This window comes from Echinops telfairi, unplaced genomic scaffold, assembly GCF_000313985.2.
Source record: "Echinops telfairi isolate 266 unplaced genomic scaffold, ASM31398v2 ScPeMD7_17;HRSCAF=63, whole genome shotgun sequence".
NCBI lineage: Eukaryota > Metazoa > Chordata > Mammalia > Afrosoricida > Tenrecidae > Echinops > Echinops telfairi.
Genome location: NW_022103914.1, coordinates 774,875 through 787,591, shown reverse-complemented (window position 1 = coordinate 787,591; position 12,717 = coordinate 774,875). Strand labels below are relative to the sequence as shown.

The following is a 12,717-nucleotide window of genomic DNA, read 5'->3' as shown; positions in this document are numbered from 1 at the left end:
TGATGATGGGATGAAGTGCCTAAGAGGTAATTCAGAGAAAGCCTAAAATACTCTAAGCCCGGGTGCTAAGGGGGGGCATCCCTAATTGCACTGGAGGACCATTCAAATGTAGACACTTCCTACCTGATTGGTTTATCTATTGAGTTGTGTTGCATTTATTTGTTGATGGAAGCATTAAGAAGCCTAAAATTACCTACTTTGAGCTGTCCCACCAAAGTAAAATATTCACTGGCCACTGTGAGTTACACTCTAGTTTAATCCCCCAAAGAGCAAGCCTACCGCCATCAACTCAATTCTAACACATAGCAATTATATAGGGTTTCAGAGGCAGTAAAGCTTTAGGGGAGAAGGCAGCCTCATCTTTTCTCCCAAGGAGTGGCTAGGGGGTTTGAACACGCAACCCTGCAGTTAGCAGCCCGTGTCTAGCCTACAGCGCCTCCTATAGAACCCACAAAGTCAAGGTAACCTCTGTGTCAGATCATCCAGTAAGCCAGGTAAGTGCTTGAGTTGACCTGTGCTTACTTACTAAGCTGGAGCGAACAATTTCACATTTTTCACCACAGATGCCACGTGAAACCGTGCGTTACAGATTAGTAAACAAACTCTAATAAGGTTTGGGGTTTTTTTCCTAAGCTTTGGTTCTGTAAGAAGGTGCTGTGGGTCTGGAAAAGAAACAGATGGCAGCCTTACCTAGCAGCAGAATCTTTGATGTGGTGAAAAACACGAGAAATGGTTCACCACCGGTTGGTAAAGAAGCACAAGGCCTCTGCTCCGGCTGAACCTATGGCACTGACTGGGCATCTGAGATGGGAGATAGCCTTTGCAAGCCAACCTGGGTGCTAACTGGGAAGTCGTCCCACTTACAATGCCATCCTGGGGGGTGAAGCCTTCCTGCCTTCCTTTCTTCACCTGCCGTGTGTTGCACCCATGAAACGTGCCAGGCATTGTGCTAAGTGCTGGACACACAATGCTCAACAGGGCATCGTCCCTGCTCAGAGTCTGCTTAGAGCCTGACAAGCCAGTGTCTGTGATCAAGGAGGTCAAAGGGCTCTGTGGGCCCACGAGAGGGGCACCCAGCCAACACTTGGCTTCTCAGAAGTGCCATGAATGTCACAAAGAAGAGTAATCAGACACTGGAAAGGTTCCCAGGAAATAAGACATACGTGGCCATTGAGGGGTGGCCACCAATGCGGTGGCGCGAAATGCGTAGGAGCTGTTGGGTGAAAAACCGATCGCCTGCTCTGTAAACCTTCACCCAGTCCAGCATGGAAACCTTCCAAAGGCTGAAGGCATTAGTGGAGCACAGACCCTGTAAATCACATGAAAGCTTTCAGAAATGTTCTTGAAAAATAATGTGGACTCTTGAAGGATTTTAGAGCAAAACCAAGATAAAAATTTGTGTTTTAGAAAGATCCCTCTGGGTAAAGGCAGCAAGTGGATTTAGCAGAAGGTACAAACTTTCAGATATAACATTTCAAGGGACATTTTTCACCATGTGTTTATGAGATCACTCAGACAGAAGTGGTCTAAGTGAGGGGAAGTTGGCCTCTACATGATGGAGAGCCTAGTGTCCTCAAAACACGGACAATGATAATAATGCATGAGAATGAGACCCCAGGTAATGATTCCATTTAGCCTTTGGACTGTAACGGACGTGGATGCTCCTTCGGATAACAGGAGTCAAAGGAACGCTGATCTCCTGTGACATTTTTAAAAAACAAGCAAACCTACTGCCTTCGAGCCGATTCTGATTCACAGTGACTCTAGACAAGGTTTCCGAGGCTGTAAATCTCTACTGGAGCAGACAGCCTCGTCTCCCTCCCCCAGAACAGTTGGTGAATTTGAACCGCCGACCTTAACATTGGCAAGCAGTCCTTTGCCTATCTGACGGCACCACTGGTGACATGAATGCACTTTACATGACTTGCATTCCTAAAGATCCCTGATGAGGTTTTCTACTCCCACAAAGAATTACTCTCTTGGACACCCACAGGGGCATTTCTAACCTGTCCTACAAAGTCACTCTGAGTGGGCATCGACTCAATGGCAGTGAGTTTGTTTGGGTTTTTGGTCTCCCAAGCTACTTGGCAATCCAGAGTCCCGCCGATCCCTTGTTCTGCCATAAGGTGGCATTGTCTGAGCGTTGTGACTAAGCATGCTATTGCTCAGCAGCATTTTAGAGGGGCAGACTTACCTTTTCTTCCTCTGAATGGGGCCTTCATGAACACAACAGAATTTGGAAAGGACTTATTACTCTTGAGGGGTGGGGTGGCCATCAAATATCCATCAGAACAATAAACTTTAAAAACGCTAAATTAGGCATGGCCATCTTCTAGCGCTGGTTTAGCCCTGCCTGGGAAAAGCTTGTGAGGGGTTTTCAAAAAGTTCATGGGAAAATGGAATGAAAAGATACTTAGTTTTTCCATGAGCTTTTCCAAGCCCCCTTGTATTTGATCTTGAGTCAAATTGGTGAAGAAGACGAAGAAATCCTAGGCGGAAACAAACCTTCGTGTGTTTCCATGTGGTCCCCTGTGTGTTTGGTCCACGGGGCCCCGGTAGTAGCGGTCGGTTAAAGCGCTCCACTGCTGAGCAAAAGGTTGGTGATCTGATGCCACCCACCAGGGCACAGGAGGAAGATGTGGTTGGCTCTTATAAAGAGCCTGGCAAGGCCCATGGGAGCAGATATGCCCCTGTCTTTCCTGTCGGGCTGGGCTGGGCTGGACTCAATAGCAGTGAGTTTCTCATTATCCTGCCCTTATATTCTGCTTTGACCCCTTACAGGTAGCACTGGGGAAAGGCCAGCTTAGACATTTTGCAGCTATGTGATATTGGGCACATCACTTAACATTTCTGAGTTTCATTGTTCTTATTTGTGGGATTGTGTTGGTTATGTCTATGTGATGTTATAGTGATCCAATGAGATTCTTCTCACTGCGAGCCACTTGTGACTCATTGCGACCCTATGCAACAGACTAGACCCACCCCTATGGGGCTCCAAGACTGTAACTCTTTGTGGTAGTAGAAAGCCTCATCTTTCTCCCACGACGTGGCTGGTGGTTTCAAACTGCTGACCTTGTAGGTTGCAGCCCCACATGTAATCAATTACTATACCCACCGGGGCTCTTGCTGATCAAGTGAGATACTGGTATAAATCTCATTGAAACCTTTGAAGTGTGAAATAAATGTCATATTGTTTTCCATTATTTCTTAATGTTTTCTTATGCTGGTTTCTTTTTGCTGATAGGCATCCTGGATAGAAATACAAACATCATGAGCGAGCAGCACATATTATCATTACAGCATTGGTGGGGGGTGGGGGGTGATTATTATTAATACTTTTTCTCTTCAGCGTCAATCTGAGAAGTCACCTCTTCAACTTCTCAATCTGAGACGTCACTGATTGCCTCTGCATTTTACCCTAGGACTTGTCCTAGTACGGCCGGTCTCCTGACCTGTCCTAAGCTACGTGTCACCTGCAATTTAAACTAGGTTATCTCTTCCTCCAAATTTCTAGAATTTGCTTCACCAAATTCCTTTACCGCTCTTCCTTCTCCCACAGGATATTAACGCAAACTTTTGTTACTCCTTTTTAGAACAATGGACTGACAAGCAACCCCAAACCCTGGGGAAGATGCAAGGAAATACCAGTCCCATAAAATTTCGCGAACTGCTTTCTGCTCAAGAACTGCAGGATAAAAAGAAGCAGTTGGAAAAAGGGGGCTTTCAGGTTATAAAGGTATATCTAAATAAGGGGCAGGAGCTCCACCCCATGTTGCTGTTGATTAACTTGGTTCTGTGCCAAAAGTGCGCTGTCCACCCTGAGCTAGCCGCGCGCTGGCTCGGGCTCTGAGGAGGGGGCGCAGGCCAGGAGTGAGGGGATAGGTAGACTCGGGAGGTAGAAATGGCATCAGGATGTACTCAGGAAAACACTGCCATCCAATTGACACTGACTCACGCGACCCTCTAGGGCAGGGCAGACCTGCCCCTGTGGGTTCCTGAGACTGTCACTCTACAGGATTAGAAAGCCTCATCTTTCTCCCGACAGAATGCACTGTAGGGTGGATCCAAGGTCCAGGAGAGAGCCATCAGTCTAGAAGCAAAATACAACAAATGGAATTGAATTTATCACATGGTATTATAACTGTTTACTTTTTAAAAACATTTATCAACCCTTCATTTAACTCTGAGATCAAAGAAAGCAGAGACGGTGTCTCTATCATTAGCAATTTCATTACCAGTGCTTGGTGCATAGCGATTGCATAGTGAATTAAACGAATATATCAGAGGGGATCAGAAATGAGGAGCTCAGCACAGACAGAAGCTAAAACAGCAAAGGACTGGGGAAAGGAGAGACTCATACGGCTTTATAGGAAAAGCAGATTGTCCGCAAAGTCACAGGTCTATAAGCGCCTCCCTTTTGAAGCAGTGTAAGTGGCCTGCGGTGTCGCGGTTTCTCCGTCTAGCCGCTTTGCTTTCCCTTGGGCTGCAGGTGGAGAAGATAAACAATGAGGCTCTGAAGGCCGTCTTCCAAGCGAAAAAGAAAATGATGGAAGGGAGAGCGTCCCTTAGGGAGCCTGTGAGCCGCAGGCTGTTCCAACAGGTCCCTCGCCAGTTCTGCGACGTGATCTGCAGGGTTGGCTTTCATAGAATGTACTCGGCGCCCTGTGGTAAGTGTGGGCCCCTCGCAGTGCAGTCGGGCTCCCCACGTGGGAACGGGAGGGCAGACACCAACAGGTGGCTCACCACGCCTTGTTGCTCTGGGGCGGGCTCATTTGCAACTGAGGTTTGGAGGTGAGGCCACTTGGAGATGACTGCACCTCCTAAAGGATTTCCTTTCTATCTGTTGTTGACCTTGTGTCTGACCTTGAGGAAAGTGTGCCTAAGACCTGTGGTGCACTGTCTTCCCCCTTCCTGGATCCTATCTGCAGAGAGCCCCTTCCGTGGAGCATTGGTGGGTTTTGCTTAGTTAGCTTTCGTGAAAACGCCGGTGAGCAGCCCCGCACCATCCTCGGCCCTCCCTTTCCTGAGTTCAGTGAACTTGGTCTGTTCTCTCCTCTTCATTTCCTGCAGCCAGACAGGGAAGGGGTTGGGTATCGGCTAGCAGGTGAAGTAAATAACCGTGGAAAAAAGCCTTCTTGAACATGGCGATGCCACTGTGGCTGCTACCTCTCTCTTCAGTTGGAGGTAACGATGCTCCCAACAATGTGCTTCACCCAGCCGTGAAAGCATCCTGGCTTCAGACCGTTAAAGGCGGCTGAGGAGTTTGGGGATCATCCTAGGTGGCGAAGGGGATGAGGTTTGTTTTCTAGTGAGGCAGCTTGATTTTGCTTGGCCCCTTAAATAAATGGCTCTTAAGGCTCCCTTTCAAAACACGGAGCCGGATACTTGCGGTGGAGGCCCCCCTGATGCTCTCTGTTTCTGGAGCGGAGAGGATCTGGACATCATCTTCTTTGCCCCAGAGAGCGCACAGGTAACACCTGGGGATGAAAATGGCACACGAATTCCCTCTAAGAGGTCTTTGAGGGCTCCAGTTTGGTTCCTTTATTGTCAGTTTTAAAAATCCACAACTGGTATTTGCTCCTAGAGCAGTTGTGGCTGGTTCCTCTGGCCTCACCCTCCTCCTCTCACTCTAATTAAACCACTCTGGCTAACATCATCCCTATCCTATTTTCCAAATCCAGGGAGTGGGTTTCAGGCAGCTGACACTGCTGACGGCCTACTAGACACCTGTGTGCACTCCCCTCCTCTCCTCCCGCCCCCCGCCCCAAACATCTACGACACACACCTCCTTCCCAAGGAAGGCACTCTCAGACTTTTGCGCCGTCTCATTAACCTCAAGCCTGTTAGTCCTCTCCTTCCGAAAGCCTCAAGCAGGGCTTCAATCTGGAATGAACCCGAGGAGCTCCACTCCCACCCCAGGTGGACTGAGGCAGAAGCTACATTTTAAATAAGATCCACAAGTGATTTTTCTGTAGCTCCATAAGCATCACCTGCGAGTCTTGTTAAAATCGTAAAATCTTGTTCAAATTCTGATTCAGTCCACCTGGGGTGGAAATGAAGCCCTCCAGAAAGGGAACTTCTCAGCAGTGGGTGTGGACTGGCAGGAGCAAGGTCAAAGCCCTGGCTTAAAGGCAAGGCATGCCCCCAACACCCCTACCCCACTGCCCCCAAAACAAACAAACAAACCAAGCTCACTGTCGTGAAGCTGATGTTGCCTCACAGTGATCCTCTAGGACAGGATAGAACTGCCCCTGTGGATCTCTGAGACTGCAGCTCTTTAGGGGAGGAGAAAGCCCTGTCTGTCTCGCACGGAGCAATTGGTGGTTTCAAAACGCTGGCCTTGCTGTTAGTTAGCCCAGTGTGTAACCACTATGATACCCAAGGAAACAGGGAAAGGGCACTACAAACTCCCATCGTGAAAGGGGAGAAGGGACACACAGGACAGCCACTGCAGTCATGGCCATGCCACTTAATGCAGCCGGCTGTAGAGAGACAGTGAGCAGTCCCTATCCTGGCCGGGCAGAAGCCCCTCGTTTTGCCCTCTGGGAAATTCTTACATATTTCCCCCACGGAGCATTTCTAAGGCATGCCACTGGAAGATGCTCTTAGAATAAGGTGACCAGACGTCCCGCTTTTGGCGGGACAGTCCCGATTTTTAATAATTTTTCCAGCGTCCTGCAGTGTTTTAAAAAAGCCCCGATTTTTGGAAAGAATGCACGACAAGCTAGAGTATACAGTTTTCAGCTGCCATGTGGCTATTTCGCCAGTATATGAGTTTGTTCAATGGTGTCCCACTTTTGTCCCGCTTTACCAATGTTAAAATCTGGTCACCTTATCTTAGAAGCCCGATTGCTGCTGGGGCTCTTCTAGGGCTCCATTTGTAGCCTCAGAGGCTACTGTCAGGTGTATGGTTTCCTTAGCAATACAGTCCCATTAAATTATCTTCCAGCAGACCCAGAGCCCATCTGTAGGCAATTGGACATCCCTTTACAAAGGGTCTCGGGGAGGAGATGAGCCAGTCAGAATGCAGTATAGGACCAATGAAACATTACAACTTTCTTCTATTTCTTTAATGCTTCCTCCCTACCACTATCATGACTCCAATTCTACCTTACAAATCTGGCTAGACCAGAGCATGTACATGGGTACAGGTAAGAGCTGGAAACATAGGGAATCCAGGACAGATAACCCCTGAGGACCAATATTGAGAGTAGCCATACCAGGAGGGTAAGGGTAAGGTGGGGGGAAAAGGAGGGAACCGATCTATCTATAACCCCCTCCCAGGGGGATGGACAACAGAAAAGTGGGTGAAGGGAGACATCGGTCAGTGTAAGACATGAAAAAAAAATCTATAAATTATCAAGGGTTCATGAGGGAGGGAGGGAGAGAGGGCGGGGAAGGGAGGGTAAAAAATGAGGAGCTGATACCAAGGGCTCAAGTAGAAAGATCTTTTGAAAATGATGATGGCAACATATGTACAAATGTGCTTGACACGATGTATGCGCGTATGTATTGTGATAAGAGCTGTATGAGCCCCAGTAATATGACTTATTGAAACAAAAGAAAACGAAATGCTTTGCCAGATATAGGGCTGTTTTCCTCCGGTCCAGTTTATGTCTTCAATAACCCAACAAGATCTTGTCTCTCTGTAGTCCTTAAGCTCCACAAGGGAAGCCCTGGTGGAATAGTGTTACGAGTTGAACTGCTAACCAAAAGGTCACCAGCTGGAAACCCCCAGCTGCTTTGAAGGACGAAGATGAGGCTTCCTACTCCCTTAAAGAGTTACAGTTTCGGAAACCCTGAGGGGCAGTTGTACTCTGTCCTATAGGGTCGCTGTAAGTTGGCATCGACCTGATGGCAGAGATTTTGTTGTTTTAAGCCTCACAATGCTGATCTTTTACCTATTGGCCCGTGCCCTGCCCTTCTGTCTTGAGACAGTTTAAACTATAAAGTCAGTGGAAGAGACGCTCCTTTCCATGTGACCTGTGCTGTGGTCTCCTCTGTGGACTGGTGGGAACTCTTGACTGAAGGTGCTAGAGAAACCCAGGACGCACAAACTTGGTATTACTGAAGGTCATTTCTGTTTCTCATTTTGGCTTGGATGAAAGTTTTCTTATCCCCGAGTCTCCTTTCTCTTTTGCAACCTATTGTTACCAAGTTTTCATTTGGAGTATAGAATCTTTTGGCTTTTTTTTTTTTTCACCCTGAAAGGTGACAAATGCTGGGGCTGTGTCCACTGAGGAGGGTACCTCTGTTAACTAAGCTCTACATTTCCTTTCTCTGCTTGCAGTCTAGCCGGCTCTATTCTGGCTTATCTCTTGCATGTAGGGCCTGACTGGCTGTAGCAAAGAGGAGCCTGCAAATGGTGGTTTCTTTATTGGGTTCATTCATTCATTCCACAAGTATGTATTCTATTTATGAGCTGGGCTCTGTGCTGGCTGCTAGGGATACAGCAGTAAGCAAAACACACAGAGCTCCTGACTTTATGATTTATTATCTAGTGAGTCATCTATTGCACATCCTTAGATGTTGATGTATTCTGGAGTGCTGGTGTTTGGTGAAACCGAGCCTGACGCTTAGTGACCCTGGATGCAACAGAACGAAACGCTGTCGCGCTGTCCTGCGCTGTCCTCTCAGTTCTTACCTATGAGCCCATTACGTTTGAGCCCACTGTGTTGATCTCTCTTGTCAAGGAGTCTTCCTCCTTTATGTTGACCCTCTCCCAAGCACGATCTCCTGTTCCGGGGGCTGACTCCCCTAATAACATGTCCAAAGTAAGGGAGATGGGATCTCAACATCCTCTCTTCCAAGGAGCATGCTGGCTGTCCTTCTGCCAAGACAGAGTTGTGTGTTGTTCTTGCCGTGCGTGGCGCTTTCAGTATTGTCTGGCAGCACCGTAATTCACAGGCCTCAGCCCTCCTCTGTCTCCCTTATTCACTGTTAAGCTTTCCTGTGCATAGTGTGAGGCGATTGAGAGTACCACGGCTTGAGTCAGGTGCACCTTAGTCCTCAAAGTAACATCTTGTCTCTGTAACACGTTAGAGAGGTCTTGTGCAATAGAGTCACGTAATGCACTATGTCTCAGTCCGTCCTGGGTTCTAACAGGTACCTTTTGGTTTTACCTCTGCACTCCTCCCCTGGTGCCTGTGTCTATAGCTTCCACCCCTCTATGATGGTGGCCTCCATATTTGTAACTCTGACCCCATGGCCTCTTCCCTGACCTCTTGTTGTTAGCTTCCTGGATCCAGCCCCTAACACATCATCACGGGTCCGGTAGGCGCAATTGTACAGCGATAATTGGTAGAGATGATAGTAAAGTCATAGAGAGCGTGAGCGATAGAAGAGAGATTGAAATAATGGAGTCAGACACATTTCATGGTAGCACGCTCACCTCAGCCTCACCTGGTGGGCCATGTGGAGAGAGAGATTGATTGCCGACCAGGGCTTTTATATTCTCTGGGGACGTGCAAGCCCCCCAATTACAGGTGACAACATGCGTCACAAGAAAGGGTTGTGCTATAAGTAATACAGTAATGGGAGTGGGGTGATTAGGGCTTCATACGCTATTGGAAGAGGAGGTAATAGGGGTACACATGTGACTAGATGGGCGGATCCTAGATTTAGGATCCTCAAACTCAGCAGACCTCATACTGAACTCCTCTTTTCTTCACCATGCTCCCCCCGAAGAAGTACGACTTTTGTGTTCTGACACTCCCTAACCTGACCAGTACCATCACAATCTATCTATGGGGCTTCCTAAGCTAAAGAATGTTATCGGTTCTTCTCCTTCTATATCTAGGCAGGTACTCTGTTCTGTTGATGCTCATAAGGTTTCAGCCCAACTTCATATGTCTATTTCTATTCCAACTCCTTTTCCTCTAGACCTAGATGATGATCAGGTGCTTTCCCTGCCTGGAAGTTGGCCCCTATCTAATCTACCCTTTACTCTGCCCCCAGAATGAACATGCACAGAATTTACACTCATGCTTGATATCTCTGTTCCCAGTTGTCTACAAGCTAAAACCCCAGACCCCTTAGCAAAGCAGATAAAGGTCCTAGTGCCATGCTATTTCAACAGTCTCATCACCCACCATGCTCCTTAACACTCTAGCTGTGAACTTCATAGAGTGCCCTAGACAGGCTATATACTGGCATGCCTCTATGCCTTGGTATGTGCTGTTCCCTCTGCCTGGAACGCCTGTCCTCCTAACTCTTTTCGCCTGCCAACTCCTAGTCTCTCTGCAAGACAAAGCTCCCTGGCACCTCCTACTTCACACCTTCCCTACTCCTACAGACCCAGATAACTGCTTCTTCCTATGGGATCCTGCACTTCCATTCTTTTGTCACAACATCCATGATTATGACAAGTGAATTCCAACCCATAGAAACCCTCCGTGGGGTTTCCAAGGATGTAAGTCTTTATGGAAGCAGATAGTCTCAACTTCGCCCTCAGAGTGGCTGCTGACTTTGAACCACGAACCTTGTGGTTGGCAGGCCAACACTTACCTGACTGCAGCACCAGAGTTTCTTTTAACCCAATGCTCAAGACTATTATCATTTCAACATATAATCAATATAAAAAGTAATTAAAGAGATATTTGACAACCTTTCGTTATCTACTGTGTGGTCATGAGAAACTGTGGACAGCCTTGAGAAGAACGGGATTCTTGAACACTTCATGGTGCTCCTGCAGAACTTGTACCTGGATCAAGAGGCGTGGCTTAAAATCAGGAAAGGTGTGCATCAGGATTATATCCTCTCACCATGCTTATTCAATCCCTCTGCTGAGCAAATTAATCAGAGAAGCTGGATTATATGAAGAAAAATACAGCATTAGGACCGGAGGAAGGCTTATTAACAACCTGCGATATACAGATGATACAACCTTGCTTGCTGACAGCGAGGAAGACTTGGAAGGCACTTGCTGATGAAGATCAAGGATTGACGCCTTCAATATGGATTATAGCTCAATGTCAAAAAGACCAAAATCTTCATAACTGGACCAAAAGGAAACATGGAGAAAATAAATGGAGAAGGGGTTGAAGTTGTCCAAGATTTTGTCTTGCTTGCATCCATAATCAATGCTCGTGGGAGCAGCAGTCAAAAGAGCAAAGGATGTTTTGCATTGGGTGAGTCTGCTGCACAAGACTTCTTTAACGTGTTGAAAAAATAAGGGGGGGGGGTACTTTGAGGACTCAGGACCCAAGTCAAGGTCCTTTCAGTTACCTCAGTGTGAAAGTTGGAGGTTGACTTAGGAAGACCAAAGAAGAATTGATGCATTTGCATTGTGCTGCTGGAGCTAAATGTTGAAAGTGCCATGGAACAACAACAACAAAGGGCCAACAGATCTGTCTTAGAAGAAGTACGGTCAGAATGCTCCTTGGAGGCAAGGATGGTGAGACTTTGTCTCATGTACTTTGGACATGTTGTCAGGAGAGACCAGTTCTTGGAGAAAGACATCATGCTTGATGAAGTCGAAGGACAGTGAAAGGAGGGAGACTTTCGACGAGATGCATTGGCACAGTGGCAGCAACTATGGATTCCAACATAAGAACAATTGTGGGAGGGTGCAGGACTGGGCTGTGTTTCATTCTGTTGTGTATTGGGTCCCTATGAGGGAGAACCTGCTTGCCGGCACCTAACAACAATATTTATTTATAACCATCAGATTAAATTTTTTAAATTTTACCTTGATTTCATTATAGCAAGGCTACTAAAATTTTGTAAATATCCCACTTTTATTTTCTCAGTGCTGCTCTAGAGCCTAAAGCAATGTTTGATTAGGTGTAGAGTAAATGTAAAGAAAGAGGGAGGCAAGAATGTGGCATCAAAGAAATTTTCCCCAGCTGCCCCGTGGCAGAAAGATGGAGATCTATGCTCCTGCAAGGGTTACCACCTCAGAAAGGTGCTCCATCCGAATCGACTCGATGGTAGTGGGTTGGATTTGGTTTTAGGTTTGGGTTGAGATAGGGAGATCATGAGCATGAATTACCAAGAAGGTCCAGAGGGTGGCCATTGACCTCTTGGGTACTCATAGTACTCCAGAGAACATAAGACACATCACAAGCGTTTATGCCAGAATGGAGAATATTTCTTTCCAGTGATTAGTGTACTTGTGTCAAAGATACCCCTTTCTTACATCTCAATACTCAGGATGCTGGAGGGCTGGAAAATTGCCTGGTCAGCAAGGACCTAGAACAGGGGTCGGCACACTTTTGAGATGGAAGAGTCAATCCCATCCCTCACAACAATTTAAACATTATTTGAGAGCCAAAAATGGGTTTTGACAAACAAATTAAATCAGCATTATTGGAATAATACCCTTTGCCATTTTTCTTTTTCTTTTAATCTTTTATTGGGGGCTCATATAATTCCCATCACAATCCATACATCCATCCATTGTGTCAAGCACATATGTACATTTGTTGCCATCATCATTCTCAAAACACTTGCCTTCCACCTGAGCCCTTAATATCGGCTGCTCATTTTTCCCCCTCCCTCTGCCCTCCCTCATGAACCCTTCATAATTCACAAATTATTATTATTTTGTCTTATGTTACACTGTCTGACAACTCCCCTGCCCTTTCTCTACTGTCCATCCCCCAGGGATGAGGCTATAGGTAGATTCTTGTAGTCGGTTCCCCCTTTCTACTCCACATTCCCTCCACCCTCCAGGCATCGCCACTCTCACCACTGGTCCTGAAGGAGTCATCTGTC

The 12,717-nt window shown here is 46.9% G+C and overlaps 1 protein-coding gene across 4 annotated transcripts in view; it reads left to right on the top strand.

Annotated features, from left to right (window-relative positions):
• The window catches only part of PARP9 (poly(ADP-ribose) polymerase family member 9), a 40,840-nt gene that overhangs the window by 24,890 nt on the left and 3,233 nt on the right, over positions 1-12,717 (top strand). For all 4 annotated transcript variants that reach the window (XM_045287547.1, XM_045287546.1, XM_045287548.1 and 1 more), the window contains 2 exons: positions 3,594-3,736; positions 4,490-4,667. In XM_045287547.1, coding sequence (XP_045143482.1) covers positions 3,594-3,736; positions 4,490-4,667 — 321 coding nt within the window. The remainder of the gene's footprint in view (positions 1-3,593; positions 3,737-4,489; positions 4,668-12,717) is intronic.